Here is a 25,499-nt window from a genome sequence, read left to right as displayed (position 1 = left end):
ATCCCCATTCACTCCAATTACAATGAAACAAAAAAGATAATGTAAAATATACAGACAAGTTTCTTTTCATTTCTGTGACCTAGAGGAACATTAATTTCATGCAATTACCTTCATACGTCTCTTAACTTGGAGGAAGTACAGTTAACTTTGGTTAACTTTTACAAATTTTCAGCACACGATGCAAGAAATGTGGACTCATTGATTACTCAGAGGGGCCGGCGTAGTGGGCCAGCAACGGGCCCCTGGGTTCAATTTCAGACCTGGGGTGCTCCAGTATCTGCGTGGGGTTTGGGTGTCCTCCCACTGTCCAAACACATACCGGTAGGCTTAACCGGCTTAAGCGTGCGTGACTGTGTCCGTGTGTGCCCCCTGATGGACTGACGTCCCATCCAAGGTGTATCCTTCCTTGCGTCCACTGCTGACCTGGATAGCGTCCCACTCCTCCGCAGCCCTCAGTGGGACAGGACGGTTAGAGAACAGATGGAACGTTCACATGTGATCGTTAACAAGGGTTGGTTTAGTCTTCAATTCTCTCAGAATTGTCTAACTCAGGTTTTAGCATAGCTCTATTCTTAATGATTATACAGTCTATCACCCAAATGGCAGTGCTGGAAGTAGTAAAGTTAGATAACTAAAACTAGATGTGCTCACAGGACAAGAAAGAGCATAGTAGAATTTAAATCACAGAGAGCTGCCAGGTTTTCTTTCAACCGCAAAGCTGTGCATTCCTGTGAGGCTTAGGAACCTCATATGGATACTGAAACACAAGTATAAATAATTACAGCATACTGTTCAAAACGTGTGGTAAAGGGTTTCCTCCATCTTGTCAGAGACGTTTTTGGATGGAATGAAAAAATGCAACTTAAATGCAATGACATGATTGATTGGACAGCAATCTCTGCAGTAAAACTGTGCACAAGGTCAGTGTGTACAGAGACAGCCCAAAGATTCATGCAATGCTCTTGCGACACTGTGAGCAAGTACTTTGTGTTCAGAGATGCGGACCACCTTTGAAGCTGAGAATGACATTTCTTTTTGAAACCAGCTGGTCTACGTTCACCCCATTCCTGATTTTCCCTGCATAGCAACACCTACAAAGCTTTAGTGAAAACTACTTAAAATATTTTACAGAAGTCTTCTAGATAAGAAAATATTGTTTAGAGCTAATTTCTCACAGACAAGTAAAAAAGGTAACTATGTTTACCCAACGTCTTAAAAAATGATCTTTCATATACTGTCCCCCACAACAATCAATGCTTAAAATTGTGAAACCAATCCATTTATTGATTCTTAAATAGGCAAAGACTGTGTCTGCTTAACCTTAAAAAGCTGGTTCTCTACCTGCATTTAAAAGGTCTCAGATAAGTTAAAAACACATATCCTCTTGTTCCTCGTACTGCTCTTGTTCACAATTCGCCGAGTAGACGGGTAAGCATGACAAAGCATGATTTTCTAGTAACTAAGAAATATTTGGCAGCACAATCAATACTGAAACACATCGGGTTTCACTTCATTTTACATTCCGTCAAACGTGTTTGCAAGGATAGACACCAACACTCGTCTTTTGCATATTTACTTCACAGTTCTCTGATCACAAACTTTACAGAAGAAAAAAAGGTGAGGAATGCTCCTGATAAATCCCATGATAAATCCCTGGCCAGGTTAATGGGGCATCATGTTGCCCGTCAGGTCTGGACAGAGTGATCAGTGCTCGGTTACAGGCTGGTGGTCAGCCATCCATCTCTCAGCTGTTGCTCCCATTCTGAACCATCTCCAGATACTCCTTGTGGAGCTTCTCCTGAGCTTCATACAGCTTCCTCAGCTTCTTGGTTTGTCCCTTGCTGATCTCCTTGCCCTCTGAATCATGTGTGGGAAAACCCTGTTGAATTTATAAAATGAGCGTTAAAGGTCAAATTGATAAATCTTTATTAAATTACAGTTTACAAATAACACGAGATCCATCATTTCCTACCAAGAGGTATTAAAATGAAATAAGTGTGTATGGGAACCAACAGCATGTACATCTCAGTATATATTGTCAGCAGCAAGAAAACAAATCAAAGCACTTTGAGATCATTGTAGCTCGTATCAACTCTCACGTTTGGAGAAAGGGGAAAAAGTTTGATAACACTTTGTAGATATGTGAACTCAAACTAAAACTGTACATGCAATATTTCAGTACTTGTACTTAAGGGTGCCAGGATCTTTAATACTGTGATAACAATAATGATACGCATTCAATTCTCCACTTACTGCATGTGCTCGTGCATGTTGAATACTCCTTTGAAATAATTACACTTAAGGAACACGCCTAATACGAAGTGCACATGGTATAGGTAAAATCACACCACAGCTGTTCTTAATGTTTGTATCTCACCATACATGTCACACAAGTTATTCAAAAGATCTTGAATATACTGGCGTTCTACCAATTTGATGTTATTGACAAAATCTCCTAGTGCACGAAAAGGCACTATGAAGCAGTTTTATTTCCCTCATTTTATTATATACACTTATATTTTGGGTGTGTAGTTTTGCATTGGGCATGTAAAGGTAACTGCAAAACTCTGCCAAAAGATTTTGGCTGCACTCTCTTAAATGAAAAAAAAATGTATATGAAAGTGGTATTTTTCTGAACCAACAGGCTATGCACACACTAGACACAGCAGTCATCAGCATCACGTCAGATGACTTTCGACTTGGTACATCTAAACTCAACAAATCTGATCTCATGCTCTTTATATCAGCTCCACAACTGTCACCTTTAGCTTTACTACTGATAGTGTTGGAATCAGTCTAAACACGCAGGTGAGAAGTCTCCATGTTACCTTTAATTTGAGCATTGCATCTGAAGATTGCAATGTTGTGAAGGTATTGCATCAGTCCATGTCTCTCCTCATTATGATACAGAGAAGCAAATAAAAGTGCGTGTTTTTTCAGGTTTGATTATTGCTGCGGTATCCCGACATGTTCTAAACAAGTTGACATATGTTCATAACTCAGGTGCTCGTAAACACCTTTCACTGGCTCCCATTAGGATTTCAGAATAAAATCCAAAATCCTGTCACTGCCCTTTAAAAGGGATTGCAGTGTCTGGCACCTGACTACGTCTGTGACCTGTTGCCTCTTTATACACATACACCTCATTTGTGGTCTTCTAACTCTGGTCTTCTACCAGTTCCCCAAACTGGGCTCTGAACTTTAGGAGAGTGTGTGTCCTGCTCTGTTGCTCCAAGGCAATGTCGAAACGTCTCAGCTCATAGCAGATGAGCAGGACAGTCAAAAGTAACTTCTTAACTGTAAACGATATTAAAGTTTGTAATCACAGGTTTCTAATGTTTTGCTTTGCTATAAAGCACTATATATAGATTATTTATTACAATGTGGCAAGGGGGTTAACTTCATAGAATGGCTTACTCTGCGTCACAGAAACCTGTCTGCTTGATTCCCTCTTCCTGTTCTCACTTATATCTGAATTCTGTTGCTGTGTTGAAAGCCATTCTGTGATTTGTCAAACAGATAAACTCTCAAAGTCCCGAGGTGAAAATCCTGCCAGCGAGAGGAGACTCTGACTGTATTCTTACCGTCTCATCAAACCTGGAGTACTTGTCTGCTTCCAATCTGAACATCTCACTGGGTGGGATCTTCATCTTGGCCAGCTTGGCCATCTGAAAGAAAACACATAACCGTGGTATCCCAATACAAGTACAGGGCAGAAACAATTTACTGTTTCGAGGTGATTGTGCCCAGCAACACACTGCATTAAATGTGATAGAAAATACCAGCTAACGGTCGCTTTTTGTGCTACATGCAGTGTTTTTCATATAACCGTGCACAGCCAGTGAATAAAGACACACAAGCGTCCAAGCTGGACAGAGGCTGGACGGTGGCAGAGGGAGAATGGACATGGAGAGGGCTTCCCCAGACGCAGGTATCACTTTGGGGAAAGAACAGAGGGCGGTCACGGGAGACCAGGAGCACTCCAAGGGAACAGAGGCTCTCGTGGAAAAGGCAGATCTCTCTTCAGTTGGCGAAGCTGGACGCAGCCCAGTCCAGCAGCAGACGGATCAGCTCGCTGCGCTGAAGACAGGAGAGGGCCTACGACGTGTGTGGCACTGTGCCTGCTGGCCACTCACTTCCTGTTCCTGTCTCTTGCGGGCTGCCTCTTCTTTCTTCCTTCTCTTCTCTTCCTCCACCTGCCAGAGACAATGAGGAAATTACTGATGGGCTGGGTGACCCCAGGACCGGTGACATTATATTTTCTCTGGCCCCACTAAGCAAAAAGTTAACAGCCACAGTGCAACTGGGTAACAGAATTTTGTACTGTTTAGCAGACTTGACACAAATTACTATAATCATATTCTCTATTAACAAGGTTATTAAATGCCTTGCATTGGTGTAGAGCATTTGAAAGTAAAGCATCAGATCCTGAAGCCAACTGTTTATTTGGTAATAGTGTAAAGCAAACATCCTCCTCTGCAGGAGAAAGAAGTAAAGGGGAAGATTCTTACTAATGTTCTCTGTCTCTCACTGGTCAGTCAGAATGAGGAATGTGGACTTTTTGTTCCACAATGTGCATTTTCTTGTTCTACAGGCTCCACTTTTTTATTATTTTAACATGAAAGTTTAAGACTTTTTAAAGCCAACATGAGCTTTGAAGTCAGATGTCTTCAAGACCTGAGGAAGACCGGTACCACCTGCATTTGTGCAATACAATACGCCTGACTAATTTGGAACTGCAGGGTGGTTTGGAGCGCAGGTGTTGTGTCCTGTGTCATGCATACCGTAGCCCGTCCCCACCCCTGAGAATCCTGCCTGCCAGCCCCAGGGTGCTGCACCAACAGAAATCAGCAGACGGCAGCACTGGCTCACCGCTTTGCAGATGGCACTGAGCTGGAGCAAGCCTGCATTTTTAACAGTCCCCTCCCCCACCTCTAGGGCACAGGCAGCACAGACACACCGAAATGTGTGTGTGCAGGATACCAGTCCCACGTTAAGCACTGTCTCACACATGCTGGCACTTGTCAGTGCTGAATATTTTGAAAATAAAATAGACAAGCAGAGTTCTGAAAAGGAAATGAATAATCGTGTCTTTCCAAATTACTAATTTTTGTGCTTTCTGTGCCAATGTGGTTTAGGTTCCCCCCCCCAAAAAAAAAACAGGCTTCTTCATTCCTAGCATTCAGGATAATCCATCCATCCATTTTCAATACCCTGGCAGACAATGAGCACAAGGCAATATTCACAAGCCCACCAAGGGGCACTAACACATGAATGGATGTTTTGCCTGTTATGCCTTCCAGCACGCAGGGGCAGCTACAGTACATCCTGTTGCTGGTTCAGTAACATTAGTTTTTTACAGGACAGGTTTGTTAGCCTTGTGCCCAACCTCCAACATGGAGGACCTTGCGCCTGATGTGGACACAAACCCTCTACCCTGAGATTATTACTAACAGAGCTAGTCGGGGGCCCTAACACGTGAATACAGGGCATCAATTAAAATAATTAACCCAGCGTAAAGAGCATGCAAACTGCACACAGCAGATGCACCAGATTGTGTGGCAGCAGAACTAACCGCCAAGCTACTGCTGTGCCCATTCATGTTAATACTCGTTTCAAGAAAAGGTCATTTTATTTGAAGAGCACATTTACCCGCAGTGAAGCAAAATAATAATATTTTATGAATTTTAGCATTATCTGAACTCATGATTCAAAAGTATATATCCAATACTGCCTAATCACAACCACTACAAAATGTATAACCGCACTGAACCCTCAGAATTTCTGTTTTCAGTTTTCTCCAAGGACCAACATTTTGACGAATTAACCTCTCTATGCGTGTGGGGAGTGCTCAGACAGCTTGGCAAGGGGTTACATGTGATCGTGTAATCAGCTAACTGGCCAGGCAGTGTCTCACCTGTCACCAGCCACTCTCCTGTGCTGTGCTGTTTCACCTCACTGGACACGGATCCCAGAGCAGGTCTGAAATCTTTCTGCCTTTCGAATTGCAAACCTGCATCAAATATCTAAGTTTATCTGTCAGATTCTAACTCCTTCCTCATGTTAAGTTTCAATAACATAAAAATGCAATCAGGATTACACTTAAGAAAACTTGCAAATAGCAAGAAAGGGAAAAATGAATATAGAGGGATCATATTCTTCAAAGGACAGCCTAGGGATGACAGAAGTCATTTTCTAACTGGCTCTGGTTGTACTGAAGCCATCGTGAAGGATCCAAAAAATTACGGTGGTGTTTGGGGAAACTGCACTCACTACCAACACCCCTAACATCCTAGTGGTCTCGTTCATTAGTTATGAATTATGTGCAGTATCCGATGATTAGGCATGCAGCATTTCCAACTGTTCCAGTCAAACAGTTTAAGATTCACCCTCAGTCAACCCTTCTTCCCACTAAATGAACTGGACGTCAGACAGACTTTATAAGATCTGCAACACAACCAGGTCAGTCCTTACTGTGACTAATCGGAGACCTATCTTCTGACAGCTTTGAGCAAGTCCATTCTCACACTACGTAAATTTTCCTGCAACCGTAAGCTAAAAATATTCCCTTTTTGTTTATTCCAAAAACATTGGAAAGTAGCAATTCAAATCTCTTCTTTCTTGCTCTTTCCCACTACAACCCCAACGGATCTTCGGTTCATCTCGTGCTTCATGTCCTTGTACAAGCAGGGGGGGGAAGGAGGACCAAGGAAAGCCAAACGCTCCACATCGGAGTCGCAGAGTGACCAACAGATGGAGGAGTGGTGCATTTCAGTTTCACAAACCCTTGGCACATCACAGAGGGCACAGTTACATGACAAACCAAGGAGTCAACCTCCCACAGCAGCATTCAAACTTCAATAGCATTCAGCCAAGTAGGGCAACCCCTCACTGTCTTCCTTAAAATATCCCAGTCCTGTTTTATGAAGCTTAGAAATTCTTTATTATCCCTCTTCAGTTCAAAGCCTCTCTAAAAGTGTCCTCTTTGCTAACACTGTGGGTCTCCAAGGGAGGAGTAGTGCACGCCTACTGTAATTTTACTGGCTCAGGCATGTGGGATTCCAATCCTTCTCAAGATCACACGGAAGCAGGCTTTTTAAAGGGAAGCTACAGCAGCTGTTTCCCAATCAGAAAGGCAAGACGGACACATTTGACACATTGTGCCGAAAAGCAGCTGACAATGCGCAGCTGTGAGGTCACTTCTGATGCACGGCTGAGCCTTTTGGATTTTGCAGAAAAATGCAAGACCTGCCCTTAGACCAGAGCTCAGCGGTTTTCATTAGATTCAGAAGCAATTGTATACTTTCAGTCTCCTCCCATTGGAAAGTGAATCTTTTAAATGCTTGAGAGAAAATCCAGAGCAGTGTACACATAGTGTTTAATAGGTACTGGGAAATTCCTAAAAGATGATCTACAGACCTAAAGTCACAAATGAAACAGACACTGTCTATTCATAAAAATGCACAGTATTGTGTTTCTGTTCAGTGACCTTTTATATGCTTCATTGTGAAGGTGCGTTATTTACAGTACAAGGTAGCATATTCTAGTGCTTCTAAGTTACGTAACCAGTAACAGCACTCAGAGTGGCTTTAGTCTGGTTTGGAATTTTAACCTGAAACAGAAAAGCTGTACCTTTCTTCGTCAGACATTTAAGTGCCTTTATATTCACTGAAAAGTCTGCTAATTGTTTTTTCCATGCCTACATCATGTTCATGATCTGTTGCTTTCCCTTCTCTTTCCTTGAATCCTTGCACATTTCCAAACAGGCTGGCCCAGAGCAGTTCTTCCAGACTCAGGGAAAAGTCCGGCTGTGTTGCCATCACTACAGCAGGAGGCCTTCTCAAGGAACAGGTTGGTGCTTTGGCTGCAATGTTCAGAAACGTCAGTTTACCTTTTTCTTTTCTTCCCTCTCCTTCAGCAGAGTCTCCCGATCCACCAGCTTTACTACTGTGGGAAGGCCTGCAAAACACCACAGAAGCACTTACTCGCCGTCGGCTGACGGGCTGCGCCGCCTCTGTCCGGGGGTCAGCACTAAACAAAGCTTTGCACCGTTGAGCATGTCTTTGAAACCGTGTTCTGTAAGCATACGGTGCTAAAGCTCCACTTTTACACTCTAAACACATCGGAAGCCCATCCATGGCAGTAATGAAATATTAGCACTCGCACACTAAGTCTTCAGGGGAGACGCAGGCTAGAAAATGGCTGGAGCGTGCTGTCCTTCAGGAAAAATTAATCCGCTTTTATTTTAAACTTTTTGTTTCGCTCGCAGCAGCTGTCTGTTAGCTGAGGAACACCTAACATTGTCAAAAAGAAAAGAAGATTTAACGAAAGACACTGAGACAAGGCCCTGCCTTGGAGGAATGTTCTGTTTGGTCACTCCCTGTGTAAATATGTTAATTTAGAGAAACTCCACCTGGATTAATCACTGAGAAACAGCAGATGGCTTATGGTCTCTTTAAAGCAGCAGCCCCCGAAGATCTGGGAGAAGCTGTTAAAGTGGTCCGGTTAAGCCAGTAACCAGCTGGTTTAACAGACACACTGCCTTGCGGGACCAGGACTGGACAGTCCTGCCTTTAGCTTCCACAGTCCACGCCAGTCATCTGACACGCAGACTCCTTGCTGCAGCCCAATGCTGGCCTTGCTGAACTTATCTTGAGACACCCTGCTCAGTGCAAGATATCAGGATTCAGAGTGAGCTGCGAGATGCTGCTGACTTTACCCTCGTGATCCTCGAGTCGCACACCCAGCTCAGGGAGAATGTCGTCTCTCACCGCGTCACACAGCTGCAGGATCTCTGTCACTGTCAAGGAGAGTTAGGAAAAACATCCACGTGTGAGCACATGGGGGTCTACACACTGACTGGAACCTCCTGCAGTTTCTGTGCCACACAGCTCTTAAAACAATCCCATTTTTTAACCCAGGTAAACCAGTAAGAAATAATTCACCAACTCTGTCACAATCAAACTAAATCAAAAGCTCATCAGGATATAACCACTGGTCTTTTGTTAAAGGTCCAATAGCTTTTTTTTTTGCTCGTGAAGACAACAGATTCTCTTTGCTTCAAAAACAGAAACATGTTCTCCAGGAGCAGCAGGGTCATCTAAATGCTACTGTTTAAGACTGGCTAGACACCTAAGCATCAAAACTGCTGTCTCTCTCTTATTCTCTTTTATGCTGTAAGAAGCTTTTTTAACAGAACTGCTTTCATTCAACTGCTTTTCAACAGTGCTGAGATTCATTTCACTGCTTTTCAACAGTGCTGAGATGTTCTTACATAATGACTTCTATGTCATTGTGATGTTGAAGGAAGGAGTCCACAAATATTTCAGAACCAAAAAGAGAAGATCTTAATTAGTATTTTGAAATAAATTTGTAACATTAAATTCTGTAGCAGTATTTAATAATAATAACAACATTAACCAGCAGCGTATGCTTGTGTAAGTCTATAACCTCTCATCTAGGCCTCTACACTCTACACATTACCAGTCTGCAGGAGACCTGAACCGGGGTGTCAGGTGACCGTCACATCACTAGAAACAAGACACATTTAATTTCCTAAATGTCCAAAACTTACAAAACTCTCATAATCATTTTACATACATATATACATTTTACAAAAATAAAAGACGAATAAAATTGCCAGGAAATCCTACATTATTCCTGAAAACCAAAAGAAAAAATTACACTATTTTTAATTGAAGATCAGGATGTTGCTGCATTTACTAAGATCTTAATTAGTCCTTCCCCAGGGGTATTAAGATGGTCTTTGAGGTCCTAAGACCTAAAATGTGACGTTGAGGTCAAGGCCAAGTCAGTACTGCCCTGGAATATTGTACAATTGAGGCAACACAAAAACACAGTGGATACCCAGGAACAGCAAGGCAGACTGTATCCAGCTCAAGGGATTAGCACAGTGATTAAAATGCTGCTTTGCAAGTTTACAATCTGCCTGTGTTGTCAAGTTAGAGCCTGAAGATTTTTAAAAATTGACATTTAGCAGGCTAATTACCAATAGTGCTCTGGGTTATATTGTGTAGAAGGTAACCATTTAGAAGGTTATAAAGGCCGGGGGGGATGTGGGCCACCTTTACAGCAGCTTTTGCTGGCATCGCGTAAACTGAAGGATCTCTCCCAGTCATTTCCCAAGAGACTCCAGGGAATCAGCTTCAACACCATAGCTGAGAGCTTTATTTTAGAGCCGTACAATCTTTGTGTAAAGGCTTCTTAGTTTCTGTCCTAAATTAATTCTCTTTATCCTCAGTTTAGTTTGAAATTTTGAAGTTTTTCCAGGCAGAAAAGTTTTTCTGTATCAGTATGCTACGCTGCCACCTTCTGGTCAAAAAATGCAAATCAATATCCCGGTTTGTTTTACTTCAGGTTTAATTCCACTGTGTTTGAACCCCCACGGACTCACAATAACATTTCTGCAATCATTTTACTAGAAATGAAAATCAGGTTTGCCGATTCATAATAACAACTGATTTACACCTTTTCACATCTGGATTCTGGCAGATGGAGTTGTATGTAGACCAGTGCAAGGTTTGTCATCGCAAACAATAAATACTAAAGGGGAAATGCTGAGCTAGACTACTTATGAAAAAGACAAAGGTGTTTATATTGATAGATCACTTACACCTTCTCGATAATGTGTGGAAGCAATGTTGTTATAGCAATCCTGGCTGGAGGAGATCCTTGCATCAATTAATTACTACCAAATGGGATAGGAACATTATGTAAAACAGAAACAATGGAAGAGGCTACGGTTCTGTGGGTAAGGAGCAATCTAATTATTCCATCCACCAATCCATCCATACATTTCATTTTCTAATGGCTTCTTCCAATTCAGTGTCACAGAGGGAGCTGAAACCTATCCTGGTAAGCAACAGGTAAGAGACAGGGTATCGCAGCCCAGTCCATCACACAAACACAGACACGGCTCATTTCCCCAGAAACCATTTGACCTACCAGCATGTCTATGGACTGTGGGAGGAAACCCATGTGAACACAGGAAGAACATACAAACCCCACTCAGATAGCACCCCGGGTCCCGAATCAAACCTGCAGCCCCAGTGCTGCACAGCAACAATGCTACCCACTGTGCCCCCATGCTGCCCCTGTCAATTTTTTCCATTAACAAATCATACAAAATCACGTGGGAGGAGCAAATTTCCACAGACCTTTCTTTTCTCGGGCAATCTTTCGAACTCCTTCCCTGAAATCAGACAAGACTTTCAAGTACGGCAGGACAGTGCTCTCCAGCTGCAAGTAAGAAGAATACACAAATAACATGTACCATCCTGTAGCGCTGTGAGGGTTTTTTCTTTGGTTCACTTCTCCTGTTCCCCCACATTTAAGTGACCACTTAATTCAAGGAAAATCTAGTTTTATCAAGACTATTCATAAATATTGAAATTTATGTTAACAAACACAAACAGCGATAAGAAATTGCTTCCATTTACCGTTTATAAAACTACTCTCACCCTTCTTTTAAGAAAACTCCTGGACTTCACAGACATTTTTGGAATCCAGGTTTCTGTCCAAAATCAATCCTTCTTTATTTTTCCAAAACATGTGCTGTCTAAAACCTGTCTCTAATGGAATGGCATGTTCGTGTCTTACTCACATCCACATTTTGTCCATGTCCTCCAACCGGGAATCCTATGGGTTCTGTGCCTTCTATTGATCCAAAGGTCTGGAGGAACAGAGATTGACGTCAGCAGGTACCTTCTCAAACTTCTGTGGCTTTGCCTGGTTTGACTGAGTAACTGGCTCAGACTAGGCTGTTACAGTAGTTCTGCAGCAGTTCTGGACACAGTGATTTCCAACCAAGCTAAAGCAAGCATGACGGGTGATACTACAGACCTATACCCAGAACACTGCATTGCTGGACCTGCACTGTTTCCTGTAAAGGAGGCACAGAGGACAGCAGAGGTTTCTCTCACCTTGAGCATGTCTGTGAGGTAGGTGGCAATGCTCTGCAGTAGCACCCTGTTGGGTGCCAGCTTGGCACTCTTCCTATTGGCGATGTAGGTGTTACTCTGGCTGACCATGGCCCTCATCTCCTCCAGGGCAGTGCGGGTGTCGATGTTGTCACACAGCGCCACATGTACCGCGGCCTTCCTGTCACAGAAGCTGCACACAGAACGCAGAGGCCGTGACATGTCAGCAAAGAGTTCCTGAAGGTTTTTTTAAAGACCAAGTCTGAGTATCTCATTTCTAACGAATCAAGAGCAGTTCTTGTCCATCAGCCCTCTCACCTCTGGTTGAGCTCGATCTCCGGGGACTCCCACTTCTCAAACTGCCCCGTGAGGTCCGTCGGAGCTCTTAAGATGTCCTTGACGTTTAAAAAGAACTCCTACAGCAATGACAGGAATACAAACGGCCTGGTTACTAGGAGCAGGGAATGCGAATCATGGTCTCAGACAACTCCAAAAACAGTAAGACTTATTGGTCATCCTGAATCACCCGTTTCTAATGAGTGGGAAAGCTTTAAAAAAAGTAATCGAGCACATTATCTGCTTCATTGATTAAATATGGGAACTTGGTCCATGAGGGCCACATTTATGTTCCAAACTATTTTTGAAATTAATTTAACAAATCGCCAGCCATTGATCCCAATGAAATGGTTCCAGGTGTATAGTGAATTGGTGATTTCATGGTTTGCTAAAAATAACTTCTGGAGTAGGGCTGCCCAGAAGCAGGGTTAGAAATGCCTGAATCAGGAAGAATTTTATTTTTGTCACATAAATAGCTATTTATCCTATTTTGAGATATTGAATTTCAAGCAACGGGCTGCTGTAAGGAAGTGCAGTAACAGTAAGAGGGAAGTGAATCTTAGTGGAGCTACTGTGGTTTGTAGACTGAACGGCACAACAGTGTCTTCTACAGTCATATAACTTCCCGTCTTTAAAATATTTGTTTGTAAAGATTTTTCAATTTAACAGAAATTACTCATAAAAAGATCATTATTGTTTAAGGTCAGTTACTATGTAAGGGACTTTTGGACACTCTGAGAAAGTTTCAAATATTTCCACATCATTACCATAGTTCGATCAGTACTGCAATTACAGTGTGGTTGTAATTTTAATCAGCACTGGATTTATAGAGACTATCCGATCTCCTTCCCCTTGGTTCAATCTCCTACAGGTAGGAAGAATTCAGCAGAAGTATAATCAGACAGCACATGGAACAGAAGATGGCATTCAAGGCACCAGCTATTATTATCATGCACTCTGTTTGTTGCATTATTAAAGGAAAGGCACCGAAGATTCAAGACGGCCATTTGTACATTTCCAAATGAAGCTGAACAGTGACCCTGAGAAAGCGAAGACGCATTATCTCGCACTAGGCCGTGGTAGTAAGGTGTCTTGCAGAAGTGATCCTGAAGGCAAAGGGAAAGAAAGATCTATTTGCTCACATTCATGAACCTCTCGTACTGGATGGCTGACTCCATGGTGTTGGGGGAGTAATCCAGCGTGTCCTTCCACGAGTGCATGAGGAAGGCCAGGCGCAGCTGTCGAGCTGAAACCCGCAAGGACTCGATCAGTACAGGACAGACACAGAACACAGAATGGCAGGAGCAAAGGGCTACGGCACATGATAGCTGGGAAACTAGGCGGAGACGAGGGAACAAGACTTCATCCATCCCTTTTCCGACCTCTTTATCCAGTACAGAGTCGAGGGCGAGCCACAGGCACAAAGCAGAGTACACCCTGGCCAGTCCATCCCAAGGCACACACACAGGCACTCACACACCCTGGACAGGACGCCAGTCCATCACAGGGCACACACACACAGGCACTCACACACCCTGGACAGGACGCCAGTCCATCACAGGGCACACACACAGGCACACACACCCTGGACAGGAGGCCAGTCCAGCCCAGGGCACACACACAGGCACTCACACACCCTGGACAGGACGCCAGTCCAGCCCAGGGCACACACACTCACACACACCCTGGACACTCACACACACCCTGGACAGGAGGCCAGTCCAGCCCAGGGCACACACACAGGCACTCACACACCCTGGACAGGACACCAGTCCATCCCAGGGCACACACACTCACACACACCCTGGACAGGACGCCACAGGCACTCACACACCCTGGACAGGACGCCAGTCCAGCCCAGGGCACACACACAGGCACTCACACACCCTGGACAGGACGCCAGTCCAGCCCAGGGCACACACACAGGCACTCACACACCCTGGACAGGACGCCACCAATGACTGTATTTGACTGCACAGATTACTTGATGAGGTGTGATTAACACCAGTTTGATCCCAAACTGGGCACATTTCTAACAATAACATACTGTAAATGACCACACCTATTTTAAAAAGAAGCTAAAAAGCTACATTTTAACATCACAATAAAAATCACGAAAGGAAAACTAATTATCACATAAACACAGACTGGAGATCAGCGCTGAAAGAAGTGTGTTAAGGAGCAGCAGTTGATACAGGTCCAGCTGCAGCCAGGCAGTTCTGGGAGACAGATGCACAGGGGAGCAGGCTCACTGAGCACACAACTCTCTTAAGGAGTCACCTGTGTGCTTGGCCAGAGCATCCTTGATAGTGATGAAGTTCTTCAGGGATTTGGACATCTTGCAGCCTGCAATGGTCAGGTGGCCAGTATGCAAAAAGTAGCGAACCCAGTGGTCATTCTCGAAGAAGGCCTGTGGAAACAAAGGATCTGGACGATGACCTCACCCCAGACTGTACCCCAGCCCTCTGCAGCCAATCGCATAATCTCATCTCCCCACGTATTTAAAGGAAGGGAAGGGAATGTTTGTGAGACATGCCAATGAAGTCTTTAACATGCAGAAACTCTTCATGTCATTTTACACATGCACAGAGATTTGAAAACGTCAGCACCTGCGTTTCAATGTTCTCATGTACACCTTCTCTTTTTATTCATTTGTCATATGTTAAGTCAACCATTATATGTAACACTGCTGTGGATTTGTCAAAGAACTATTTCTCTGTCAGAATTCAGAAAAAAACCCCCACTAAAAACAGGAAAGATCTTGTCTCAACTAGACTGATAGCAAAACAACACTTCAGGTGTCCCAATCTCAATCCAACGGATATAACCTCACATAATCTTTTCTGGCTTACTACAACACCTGGATAAGATACCTAGATCTAGAGCAGAGGTGGGCAGTCCTGGTCCAGTAGGGCCAGTGTCTGGTTTTCTTTCCAACTCGCCTCTTAACACAGCTCAATGAGCTCATTACAGGCTTAATGAGACTAACTGAACAGCCTCCCTGAGCTATTCAGGTGCTGCCACTTTGAAGAGGCCTAGAAAACCTACAGAGATACTGCAGGAGGAGGATTGCCCACCTCCTCCAAGGGAAGGCTGCCTTACCTCAGACTGCGCCAACTCATTGTCATGATGGGGGAAACGGAGGTCAAACCCTCCCCCGTGGATGTCCATGGATTCTCCCAGAATCGAGCCGGCCATGGCGGAGCACTCGATGTGCCAACCGGGCCGTCCCTTTCAGAAAGACCAACGAGAGTCACTTCTGTGTTCAGTAATGCGATTTCCTGGGATATTTGCAAGAATGAAATACCGGTTTCCAAGACAACAGAAAAACCTAGAAGCCCCTGCAGTGAAAATTACTTTGGACAGGATGCCAGAAACTTTACAGTGTCACGAGGTATAAAGCTCATGGTGCCGCAGCTCTTTTAAATTTTCCTGGCACAGACTGGAACATTCACAGAAAGATGCACTCTGCAAAGATCCGAAGCGAATAAACCCCCCAGGTGGAGGACATGACTATTTGTGAGCCTTGTCTCAATATTTCTGAACGTCAAAAGACATAAAAAAAAAGCATGTGGATCTTTTATGTTTTACAGTGCGGGCACCCCGCCGGGGGTTCGCCCCCAGGCACTGGGGTCCTCCCCCACACCCCTTTCACCTTTCCCCAGGGGGACTCCCAGGACGGCTCCCCAGGTTTGGAGCCCTTCCACAGGGCGAAGTCGTTCTGAGACCTCTTCTCGCTCAGCCTGTCCGCGGAGATGCTCAGGTCTCCTGCGGACAGGTAAGGGGGGATTTCAGCTCTGTGGGTTCCGCCCGGGGGCTTCACGCTGTTCCGTGCGCTGTCTCTCCTCTCTTACCCTCTCCCTCCTGCAGAGCCTTCTGGTCCCCCACTGCCTCCGGCACCAGCTTGGCGTAAGAGTGCTTTTCACTGGCGTCGAACTTCACCGTGTCGAAATACACAGAGCCATTCGAGACGTACCTGCAGGGGGAGAGGGACAGAAGCACATCTTCTGAATTTCACCACGATTACAGGACACAGACTACAAAAGAACAGTTTGTCAGATATAAAAGTAGCGAAGCCGAAACTTAAAAATGCAAACGCACCCCCCTGCACCAGTCACATCCGAGACTATTCAGAGTGCGATCCCCCCTCCTACTCCAAACACGCGGTGTCTGGAAGTGCAATCACAACCGACGGGATGAAAATCCGTCCCTCTCGCTCACCCGTAGCCGTTGTCCACAATCTTTTTCACGAACTCCACAATCTCGGGCACGTACTCGCTGACCCTGGTCAGCACGTCGGGGGGCAGGACCTGGGGAAGACAGGGGCTGCTGAAGTGGCAGGTGACAGCGGGGATCCCTAAGGCTCGTACTCACACAGCACACACATCCACCTTCCCTTATACACTGCATAAACGGGTGTAAATTTAAGTCTCTCTGAATAATTCAGTAGCAGAAATAATAATATTGCAGTGTAAGATGCCTACTGCTGAAGAGTACATTCACAGGTAGAAAGCACAATACAAATAAGTATCAATAACCTTCCATTTCATTTTACTGGCAGTGTATTTTTAAAAGACGTTCTTATAAATGACAGACTAGACTAGTTTTACAATTAGAAGCTTTACAGCAAAGGCTCTTACATTCAGGGCTTCCATGTCCTTGTGGTACTCCCCTTCCCAGTACTTGGGCAGGAGGGAAAAGATGGAGTTATCCGTCACCTGACTGCCAAACTGGGAATCCAACCAATCAGACAACAGATCCTTGGCTTCTTCCAGTAAAACCTTCGGGAAAAAAACACGAGACTATCAGATCCTCTTCATTTTCTTCAGCCACAAAACCCTTGAAGGTGTTTCACAAATTCATTCAGCTCTTCTTACAAAATGCTAAACTATAATGATGGCAATTATTATACTATATTTGGATTAACTTGATTTGACCCTAAAGACCAAGAGACATGACTTATTGTTCACGTTTCTAGAGCTTCCACTGCTGGAGGGGGGTGAAGGGATTAAGGGATGCTCCTGTAGCCCCACTCCCTTGCAGGGCTCTCACTCCCTGGGAGTCTGAGTGTGGGCCTCACAGCCGTTTTGCTTTCCAAGGGTTTTCGCTTGCAAGTTAGGGGATCTACGCCTACAAAATCTGTGCTGTTATGGATGATTTCTAGAGTGAGGTGGCCGTTGCCCCTTAAAGACGTACCTCAGCCTGGCTGTGAGTGACCGCTGCTCCGCTCTGTACCGCCCCCTGCAGGGGAGCCAGCGCCTCGCTCACTGCTGTGTCCATTCGCTGCAGCATCTGCTTCTTATCGGGGTCTGTGGTCTCTGCCAGCTTCACCTGGAAGGGCTATGGGGCACACGCAGGTCAGCAGGGAGCTCCCAACATTTCCACACGCGTTTGCCAGGAAGGAGTACATAACCCTCAGTTCCTCTGCATGGAATTCAACTGAACACACAACACCTCTCCCAGGCGGAGCTCAGCGGACCAACAGGACCATCACCTATTTAAAAACTCCAAAGATATTTATTTCAACACCATGTCGAGACCGGGCATGATACCAGAATTTATATTTGTGGAGGACTTAAACAGAACCACTGGTAATATGGACTAAATGGACTAACTTTGTTTATGAGGTTTTAGGCAGACTATACTGGCACTGCATGTCTTATGCGACGGCACAAATACAAACTCACCTTCATTGCTGTCACCACATCTTCCAGTATCTGGGCAGGAGCTGGTTTCTTGGCTATGTACTGTTCAAGCAGGTAGTTCTGCCTGGCTCTCTTGATGATCTGCGTAGCGAGTCATCAGGTCAGTGCACAAAAAAAAAGTCACCCACTCAGTGTTCTCCCTGCCTCTTCAACAACACTATACTCCTCCTTCTTACTTCTAGTCTGCATGGCAGATCTTTTATACCTTTAATTTAGTACATGAAACATATGTTAAAAATCCACAGAGTCACTGAGTCAATTATAAAGAAACCTTCATAGAATTACAGTAAAGCTCAATTTGCACAGCTTTAAAATTTTAATTTTAAAATGACACCTGAATCATGCAGCTACCTCAGTTTCACATTAAGTGGGGGTCACACTAGATCAAACTGCAACTGTTTTTTTCTGACAGATTCCACATTGAAATTATCCTTCTGTTTGTTTAATGTTTTGGAGGAGCTCTGTCCTACCTTATCATCAATGTCTGTGATGTTCATACAGTAGAACACATCGTATTTGAAATAGTTCATTAAAATTCGTCTGAGGATGTCAAAAGAGATGTAGGATCTAAAATAAAAGACAGAAAGAGAGAGGCGCTATCGTTAACGTACAAGGCTGTCATGCAGTTTTAACATTACTTTTTCTTTCTGCAGGATTTATATGCAACATCTATAGGTGTCCATTTGGAGAACTGTCTTCAAAACGATCCATGCTACAGAGAGCACGGCACAATCCCTTTGAACACAATTATGATTTCAGCCACATTCCCAAAAAAAGGTGCCCATTTGACAGTCAGTTGTGATTTTCTTTTGCATATACAGCATGTATTAAATCACATCACTATGCAGTGCATTGGAAACACACAGGTAACATGGCGACAACAGCCAACATCTTTTTTGCCACACTTTATCAGTATGCAGCTTTAGAATGTGGCTATTATTAACATCTGTAACAACTCACGACATAGCAGTGCATTCCAAACAGTTCTAAAGAGTAATGTCTTAACAGTATAACAGAGGAAAGAGCACAGCCTTCCTCCATGACACTACCTGGCATGGCCCATGTGGGAAGCATCATAGACAGTGGGTCCACAGCAATACCACAGCACCTTGTTCCCATTCTGGGGAACAAACTCCTCCTGAAAAACAACACGGCGTGAACCACAATGACACAGGGCTACTGAAAGACCTCATCCGGGCTTGGAAACGCACAGCTGCTCTGCACAAGAGACTGTTTTAGTTCAAATTAACAATCATGATAGTGCTAATAAAAATACGACATGTTCCCTGAAAACAAAAAAACCTCCACACTGATTCTAAAGAGAACAAAAAAAAAACCTGAATATTTACTATAGAGACAATAAAGGCTGTACGGTATTTGTATATTGCATGGACTACTTTGTTATTTTCAGGAAATGTAAGGATTTTTTCTTAAACTCATAAAACATGGGCTATAATCTGACTGGCGTGCTGTCAGCCCAGCAGCACAAACCAAGGGGGTGAGTCTGCAGAGCTGGAGAAGTTCCTCAGCTGCCTGGTCTCCACTCTGAGCCCCTGTGTGTTCCACTGTACTCTGAGCCTACTCTGTGGATGTAGCGGAGGCTGTGGGATGTCCTCATCCTGCAGAAAGGCTGTGACTCTCACCTTCCTGCGCGTCAGGCTGTTGTACAGGCACAGTTTTGGTGGCTCTGTTCCTTTGGGTGGAGTCCATGGAGGCTGAACTCTTTTCCCCTTTGCTGGAAAACACAAGAAGTTTCATCAGCTCCTGAAGTAGTCACAGCTGACTCTCTTCTTTATTGTGAGTCTGTTTTGTAGGACAGCAAATCCAAATAACACTGTAAACAACAGACACAGGACATTCAGTGACCACTGACATTCTGTAGTAACTCAGAGGCCAGCATCGGCCACTTTTGAATGAACAGAATCCACTCAGCAAATGTCAGAAGATTCAAGCATCCTTAGTTTGCACTACAGTGTATCCTTCCAAAAGAGAGGAATAGTAAACGCTGAAGAAGTGACAAAGGAAATTCAAGGTTTTAGTTTTTGTCATGAATTAAGATCGATTCTTGACTGGGCAATACCTGGCAAATAGCACGTTTGAAGAAGACGTAAAAGGTCTACAGTGACAGGACCCCTCTAGAGTTTAGACAGTGTGGGAATTTAACACAGTGCGATTTAAATCAAGGAATGCTAAAATTGCGTAATCCTCTAGTTAGAACCCATTTATAATACTGAGCACAACTCTGGTCACCACGTTACTAAAAAAGATAATGCTGATCTGGAACTGGTCAAGCTACAGGGAAGTGCATTCTGAACTCGGACCGGGAGCCTCAGCTGGATGACAATAACTCACTATGAACCAAATCATCGAGAGGGATGCGTGCCCTCCTCTCCCCTGTAACCCTTCGTTATTTGATTTGCATGATGCTTTCATGCAAAGCAACTGGAGAGACGGCAATTGCCTGCTGTTTCTGCACTGCACTTTTGGTAACAATGTCTACAGCTGGGTTTGCTGGAACAATGTGGATAAAGGATCTTGCTCAATGCTACCATAGCAGTGTCCGCGTCTGTGTTCAGGAGTCCAGAATCCTAACCACTGCTACGGTCAGGTTTTACTTCTGCTTCATTCAGAGGGAACTTGAAATCAGCTCGACTGTGGCAGCTGTGTAGATCTGAATGTGGTGAACACCCCATTCCTACACTTACAAACTATGCCAAGAGGTAAGGATTTAGGTTTAACATCTCATCTGAAGGACAGCATCTTTTATAGCATAGTTGTCAACATCCTACGGCACTGGTTTGGAAATTCTGCATCGGCAGGACCCGGGTTTTCCTTAGAGGTCCTCTACCCCGGTAGTGATTGGGTCAAGTCCTGTTTTGCTTGTAACACTTAACAAAATTAAGCTAGAGGCCGGTATTTAAAAGAGTATACCTTAATGTGATATTGCATGAATTAAGTCATCTTCCATAGAGCTACACAGCTGGAGTTAAATAAGTTCATTTAAAGTCATATGCAATTGTACTGTAGTCATGGTTTTCCCTAGATCAAGATATCTGAGGCAGGGCTGTGTTTTAACTAGGGCAACCACATGACATGTCCAGTTTCCCTAAAATATTTCAGTGCTTTAGAAATTGAGCAAAGAAAACAGCAGGACCAAAAACAGAAAATAGAACAAAAATAACTCAACATGGCAGCACAACTGAAGATCACACACTGCTGCCGAAAAATGCCAATTTGGCAGTGCGCACATATGACAAAGAGAAAAAAAGGAGAAATGTCCCCCCCCCCCAAAAAAAAAATCAATCCTGCATCCTCTGCCTCTCAGATTAAAATGAACCTCAAATCTTCAGTACGAGTAATAAATACTGCAGCTCACATTTGGAAGACCAGAAACTGAGACACTGCTCAGCCGAACAGAGACTCCTGGACAGGAATTATGATGTCTGGAGCTTTGCCATGACCAGTAACATCTACTAAGGAACTGGGGGTTACGAAATAAGACAGAGACTGCCCGAGCTGAACCCTGCTCAGGACGAGTGCCGGAGGGCATGAACAGGATTGATTACCGGTCTAGGAGTGGTTTTGATCGGGATTCCCAGAGCGAGGGGACGTGCAGGCACAGCCCTGGGGCCGGGTTCTGAGGAGGCAGGGAGGGAAGGGGGCTCCCCTGGCCGTACTCACTGCAGCTGTCCCGCAGGAGCGCCGCCACGTGCCTGTACCACCTCAGAGCGTGGGAGAGCGGCTCGGCCGGCGGCCGGCGGAGAAGCGCGAAGGCTTCGGCGTCCGCTCGCGAAAAGACAAACCCCCCGAGGTAACTGCGGGTGCTGAGGTACTCGTTCAGGGCCGCCACCCTGGAGGACTCCTCGCTTATGCGCAGCAAGAAACCATAGTCAAACGCTGCAAGACACAAGGGCACACACACACACACCAGAGAGGCTTGAGGCGCCGCAGTCCTGCTTCTAAAGGGGCAGACACCTACGACAGGTTACTTCATACTGCCGCAGCACAGCACAGTTTTAAAACTGCTGGAGGTCTCCTTCTCCTTCAACACACTGCTCACGACTTTCAGGGTACTAATGGGTGATGACGATTCTTTGTTTCTGCTTCTGTTTGGATTGCCAGGTGTAGTCCCTCCAGCAGCAAAGGGCACACAAATCGTCTTCAGAGACCCAAGCATGCGTCCTAAACAATCTACCGTGATAACTGCAGGATTTACGACACAATGCAGTCCTTTGAGATATGGGTCCTGATTGGGTAATGTAGTGTTAATTTATTGTGCTGGTGGGGAAGATGATGATGATCATGATGATTACTACTTGGTGGCATGGTGGTGCAGTAGTTAGCAATACTGCCTCACAGCACTGGGGCCCTGGGTTCAATTCCTGGGGTGCTATCAGTGTGGAGTTTGTATGATTCCTCATAATCTGGTGGGCTTCCTCTGGGTGGTTCAGTTTCCTCTCACAGTCCAAAGACATGCTGGTATGTGGGTTTAGTTGGCATCTGAGAAAACCGAATCCGGTGTGAGTGTATGTGCCTGTACTTGTGTATTTTGTCCTGTGTTGGACTGGCGTCCTGTCCAGGGTGTACCCTGCCTTGCGCCCACTGCTCGCTCTGACACTCCCTCAACCCTGAGTTGAATGAAGCGATTAGAAAATAAACGGATGGATAAATGAATGAAGATTATTACTATTATTATTATTATGATTATATTCTGAATACTGGACGACAATAAGCAAAATCATTGATTTGTTATTTGAAAATCTCTCGTTTCCCAGTTTAATCCTTTCTCATTTAACGCTAAAACACACAATTGCCCCCACGACTAAAGGTTCTTCACCTTTTTTTGCTTCTGACAACTTTGAAGCCTCTTTCATAAATAACGTGTCGGCTCAAGCGATGGCAGTGCAACGCAACTGGTAGTGCAAGACGCACTGAGTCAATACGATAACATATGTCACTAAGGATGCCAGGACAGGAAAAGCGGTTGAACTTAAAGAGAGAGTCGGTATGAAGTGGAGTAGCACTACTTGCGAATACAAAACCACGCATGGCTTAGTAAAAAAAATCACTTGGTTTGGAAAATAATCGTATTTTAACAAAAAGACGTATAGCCTATCTAGAACTGCCTAACGTGCATTAAAAATGAAACCCAGAAGAGAGATGTAGCGAATGTAAAGTGTTTTCGATTTGAAAATCAACCCTTTACACATGGTTCCCTGTGGTATTTCCTGCAAAGGGCTACAGCACACCCGTCTGACCGCTACCTCGTCCAAATTAATAACAATACCAGAACTCACCCTGATCCCCACTTGCTGCCATTTCGATCCTATGAAATCTCTGAAGCCTGAATCTGATGCAACAACGTGTCCGGAAGCAGCCCGCTGCTGAACTTCCGTCTTTCAAAGGGCTGTGGTTTGGCGCCATCTTGGCAAGGTCAGCCTGCAAACTTGCGTTCTAAACCTCAGAGATGGAAATAAAAAAAATATTGAATGTATCCCAACACTTGGCGCTGAGCACTCGGTGTTTATTAACAACGCATGCAGTGTATTTAATGATGTGTTCATTAAAATATAATAGTCTTGTTTTTCTGCTTCACTAGAAATTTAAATTCAATACAAAGCTCTGTCGTGATAACACCTTACATGTTCCGATGTCAAACGGGAATCTAATTCCCATACCCCCGTGTATATATGTTGTAGTACCAAAATGCTTGTATGAGCGAATATAAAGAAACATTTATACATAAACGCATTTGACATATCTGGTATACTTTGTCTAATATTCCCTTCCAAGATTAATGCTGTCTTCCTGCTATATTGAACATCTTTGATTGCATTGATCCCAGCCAACAGGGTCCTCATTCGCTTTACTACTGTGTTTGTTCTAAATCCATCACACACCTTGGGATTAACTCTCCACTACAATTCGCTGCAACTACTGCAACCTTGACAGTAGTTATTCTCTGACCAAAACATTTATATAACACGTTCAGAAAGTAAAATAGCAAATGAAAATCTTCAAAACTTAAATGGTGGCCTTCCACAAATCTACAAAGTGATTACAATCAAGAACATTGGGAAATCGAATCCAACGAGCACATCGTGATATTTAACAAAAGGGACAAATGAAGGTGGTGGCGTCACAGAATGCATACCGTGGAAGGAAGAACAGGCTGTGATTAAAATGTATTGGTGGCCAGGACTGTGTGTTTGTGTCGATGTATACACCAAAGTTCTCAGCTTCAGGTGAGGCAGGGAACAATTTGTAACAATTTAAGAACACATTGACCCTCCAAGGAATTGCCACACCCAGGGTACTGACGCATGGAGGTGTGAGGGGTGGCTGAGTTTTTTTACCAGAATTTGGGTAGAGTGGCTTAGCAGTAAACCAAATAAAGAAGTGATAGGTTCCCTGACACCTTAAAGTCAGCACACTCACAGCTCTCAAATGACCCAAACTTAAATAAAATTCACTAAACCTTCTTGAAGTGAATTAACCAAAGAGATAAAAAAAAAAATAATTCCTTACACTTACATAGCGTTTTTCTGGACGCTCCACTTTACAGGTAATGGGGACTCCCCTCCACCACCACCAGTGTGCAGCCCCACCTGGATGATGCGACGGCAGCCATAGTGCGCCAGTACACTCCAAAAACACAAGACATTAGTGGGGAGGAGAACAGAGTGATGAAGCCAATTCATTGATGGGGATCATTAAGAAGCCTTGAGTGGTAAAGACCAATGGGAAATTTGGCCAGGAAGCTGGGGTGACACCCCTACTCTTTTTCGAGAAACGCCCTGGGATTTTTAATGACCACAGAAAGTCAGGACCTCGGTTTTACGTCTCATCTGAAGGACAGCTCCTTTTTACAGTATAGTGTCCCCATGTATACTGGGGCATTAGGACCCACACATGCCGCAGGGTGAGCGCCCCCTGCTGGCCTCACAACACCTCTTCTCGCATCCAGGTACTGGCCTGGCTCACACCTGCTGAGCTCCAGTGGGCTGCCGGTTGTGAGCAGCAGGGTGACACGGCTGCTGGCCGAAATTGAGCCCGAACAGGGAGCGGTCTCTCCTCTTCCCATGACACCCCCGAGACAGCACAGCGCAAGGGAAGCTGCGGCCCACAAGACCAGGTCATTGTGTGAGTTTGTGCATGTTGTGTGTCTGTGTCTGTGTGTGGCCTGCAGTGGACTGGCATCCCAGTCAGGGTGAACCCTATGCTGCCACAGTTGCTTCCCAGGTTAGGCTTTGTCTCCTCCTTGACCCTGTATCTAGATGAAGATGCATGGATTGATGGATATTCCTTGACAGCCTATGGATAACTCTGCACTCTCATAACAGACTTATGCAGGGCATTGCAAATGAATGATAAATTCGGATGTAATGCTCAGAAAATGAACTGCCTGTATTAGTATCTGAGATAATCAGGAACTTTGAAACCACTGGAAAACTGGTGATTAACAGAATTTAATATATGGAATCCAGTGGAATGTTGCCATGATATTTATCACGGTTTA

General features: G+C 44.5%; 1 protein-coding gene across 2 annotated transcripts; it reads right to left on the bottom strand.

Annotated features, from left to right (window-relative positions):
• Nucleotides 1-1,557: 1,557 nt before the first annotated feature.
• On the bottom strand, nt 1,558-24,601 carry cars1 (cysteinyl-tRNA synthetase 1). Of its 2 annotated transcripts, XM_015338224.2 has the most exons (24): nt 24,515-24,601; nt 23,278-23,440; nt 21,662-21,877; nt 19,624-19,715; nt 19,030-19,118; nt 18,451-18,547; nt 17,963-18,061; nt 17,472-17,615; nt 16,916-17,056; nt 16,497-16,585; nt 16,130-16,251; nt 15,931-16,043; nt 15,378-15,506; nt 14,556-14,685; nt 13,418-13,521; nt 12,258-12,355; nt 11,943-12,132; nt 11,624-11,692; nt 11,178-11,259; nt 8,720-8,800; nt 7,892-7,959; nt 4,137-4,196; nt 3,585-3,668; nt 1,558-1,879 (listed from the first exon to the last, which is right to left on the bottom strand). In XM_015338224.2, the coding sequence occupies exons 2-24, from the start codon at nt 23,402-23,404 to the stop codon at nt 1,745-1,747; spliced, it is 2,559 nt and encodes an 852-aa protein (XP_015193710.2). In that variant the 5' UTR covers nt 23,405-23,440; nt 24,515-24,601; the 3' UTR covers nt 1,558-1,744. The 2 variants fall into 2 exon arrangements, with proteins under 2 accessions (XP_015193710.2, XP_015193711.2); XM_015338225.2 differs by lacking the exon at nt 21,662-21,877 and having other exon boundaries at nt 24,515-24,595.
• Between the last annotated feature and the right edge of the window lie 898 nt (nt 24,602-25,499).

The sequence above is a fragment of the Lepisosteus oculatus genome, chromosome 21, assembly GCF_040954835.1.
Source record: "Lepisosteus oculatus isolate fLepOcu1 chromosome 21, fLepOcu1.hap2, whole genome shotgun sequence".
NCBI classification, from domain to species: Eukaryota; Metazoa; Chordata; class Actinopteri; order Semionotiformes; family Lepisosteidae; genus Lepisosteus; species Lepisosteus oculatus.
Note: the sequence above shows the minus strand (reverse complement) of the source record. Positions and strands in the feature narration are given on the sequence as shown.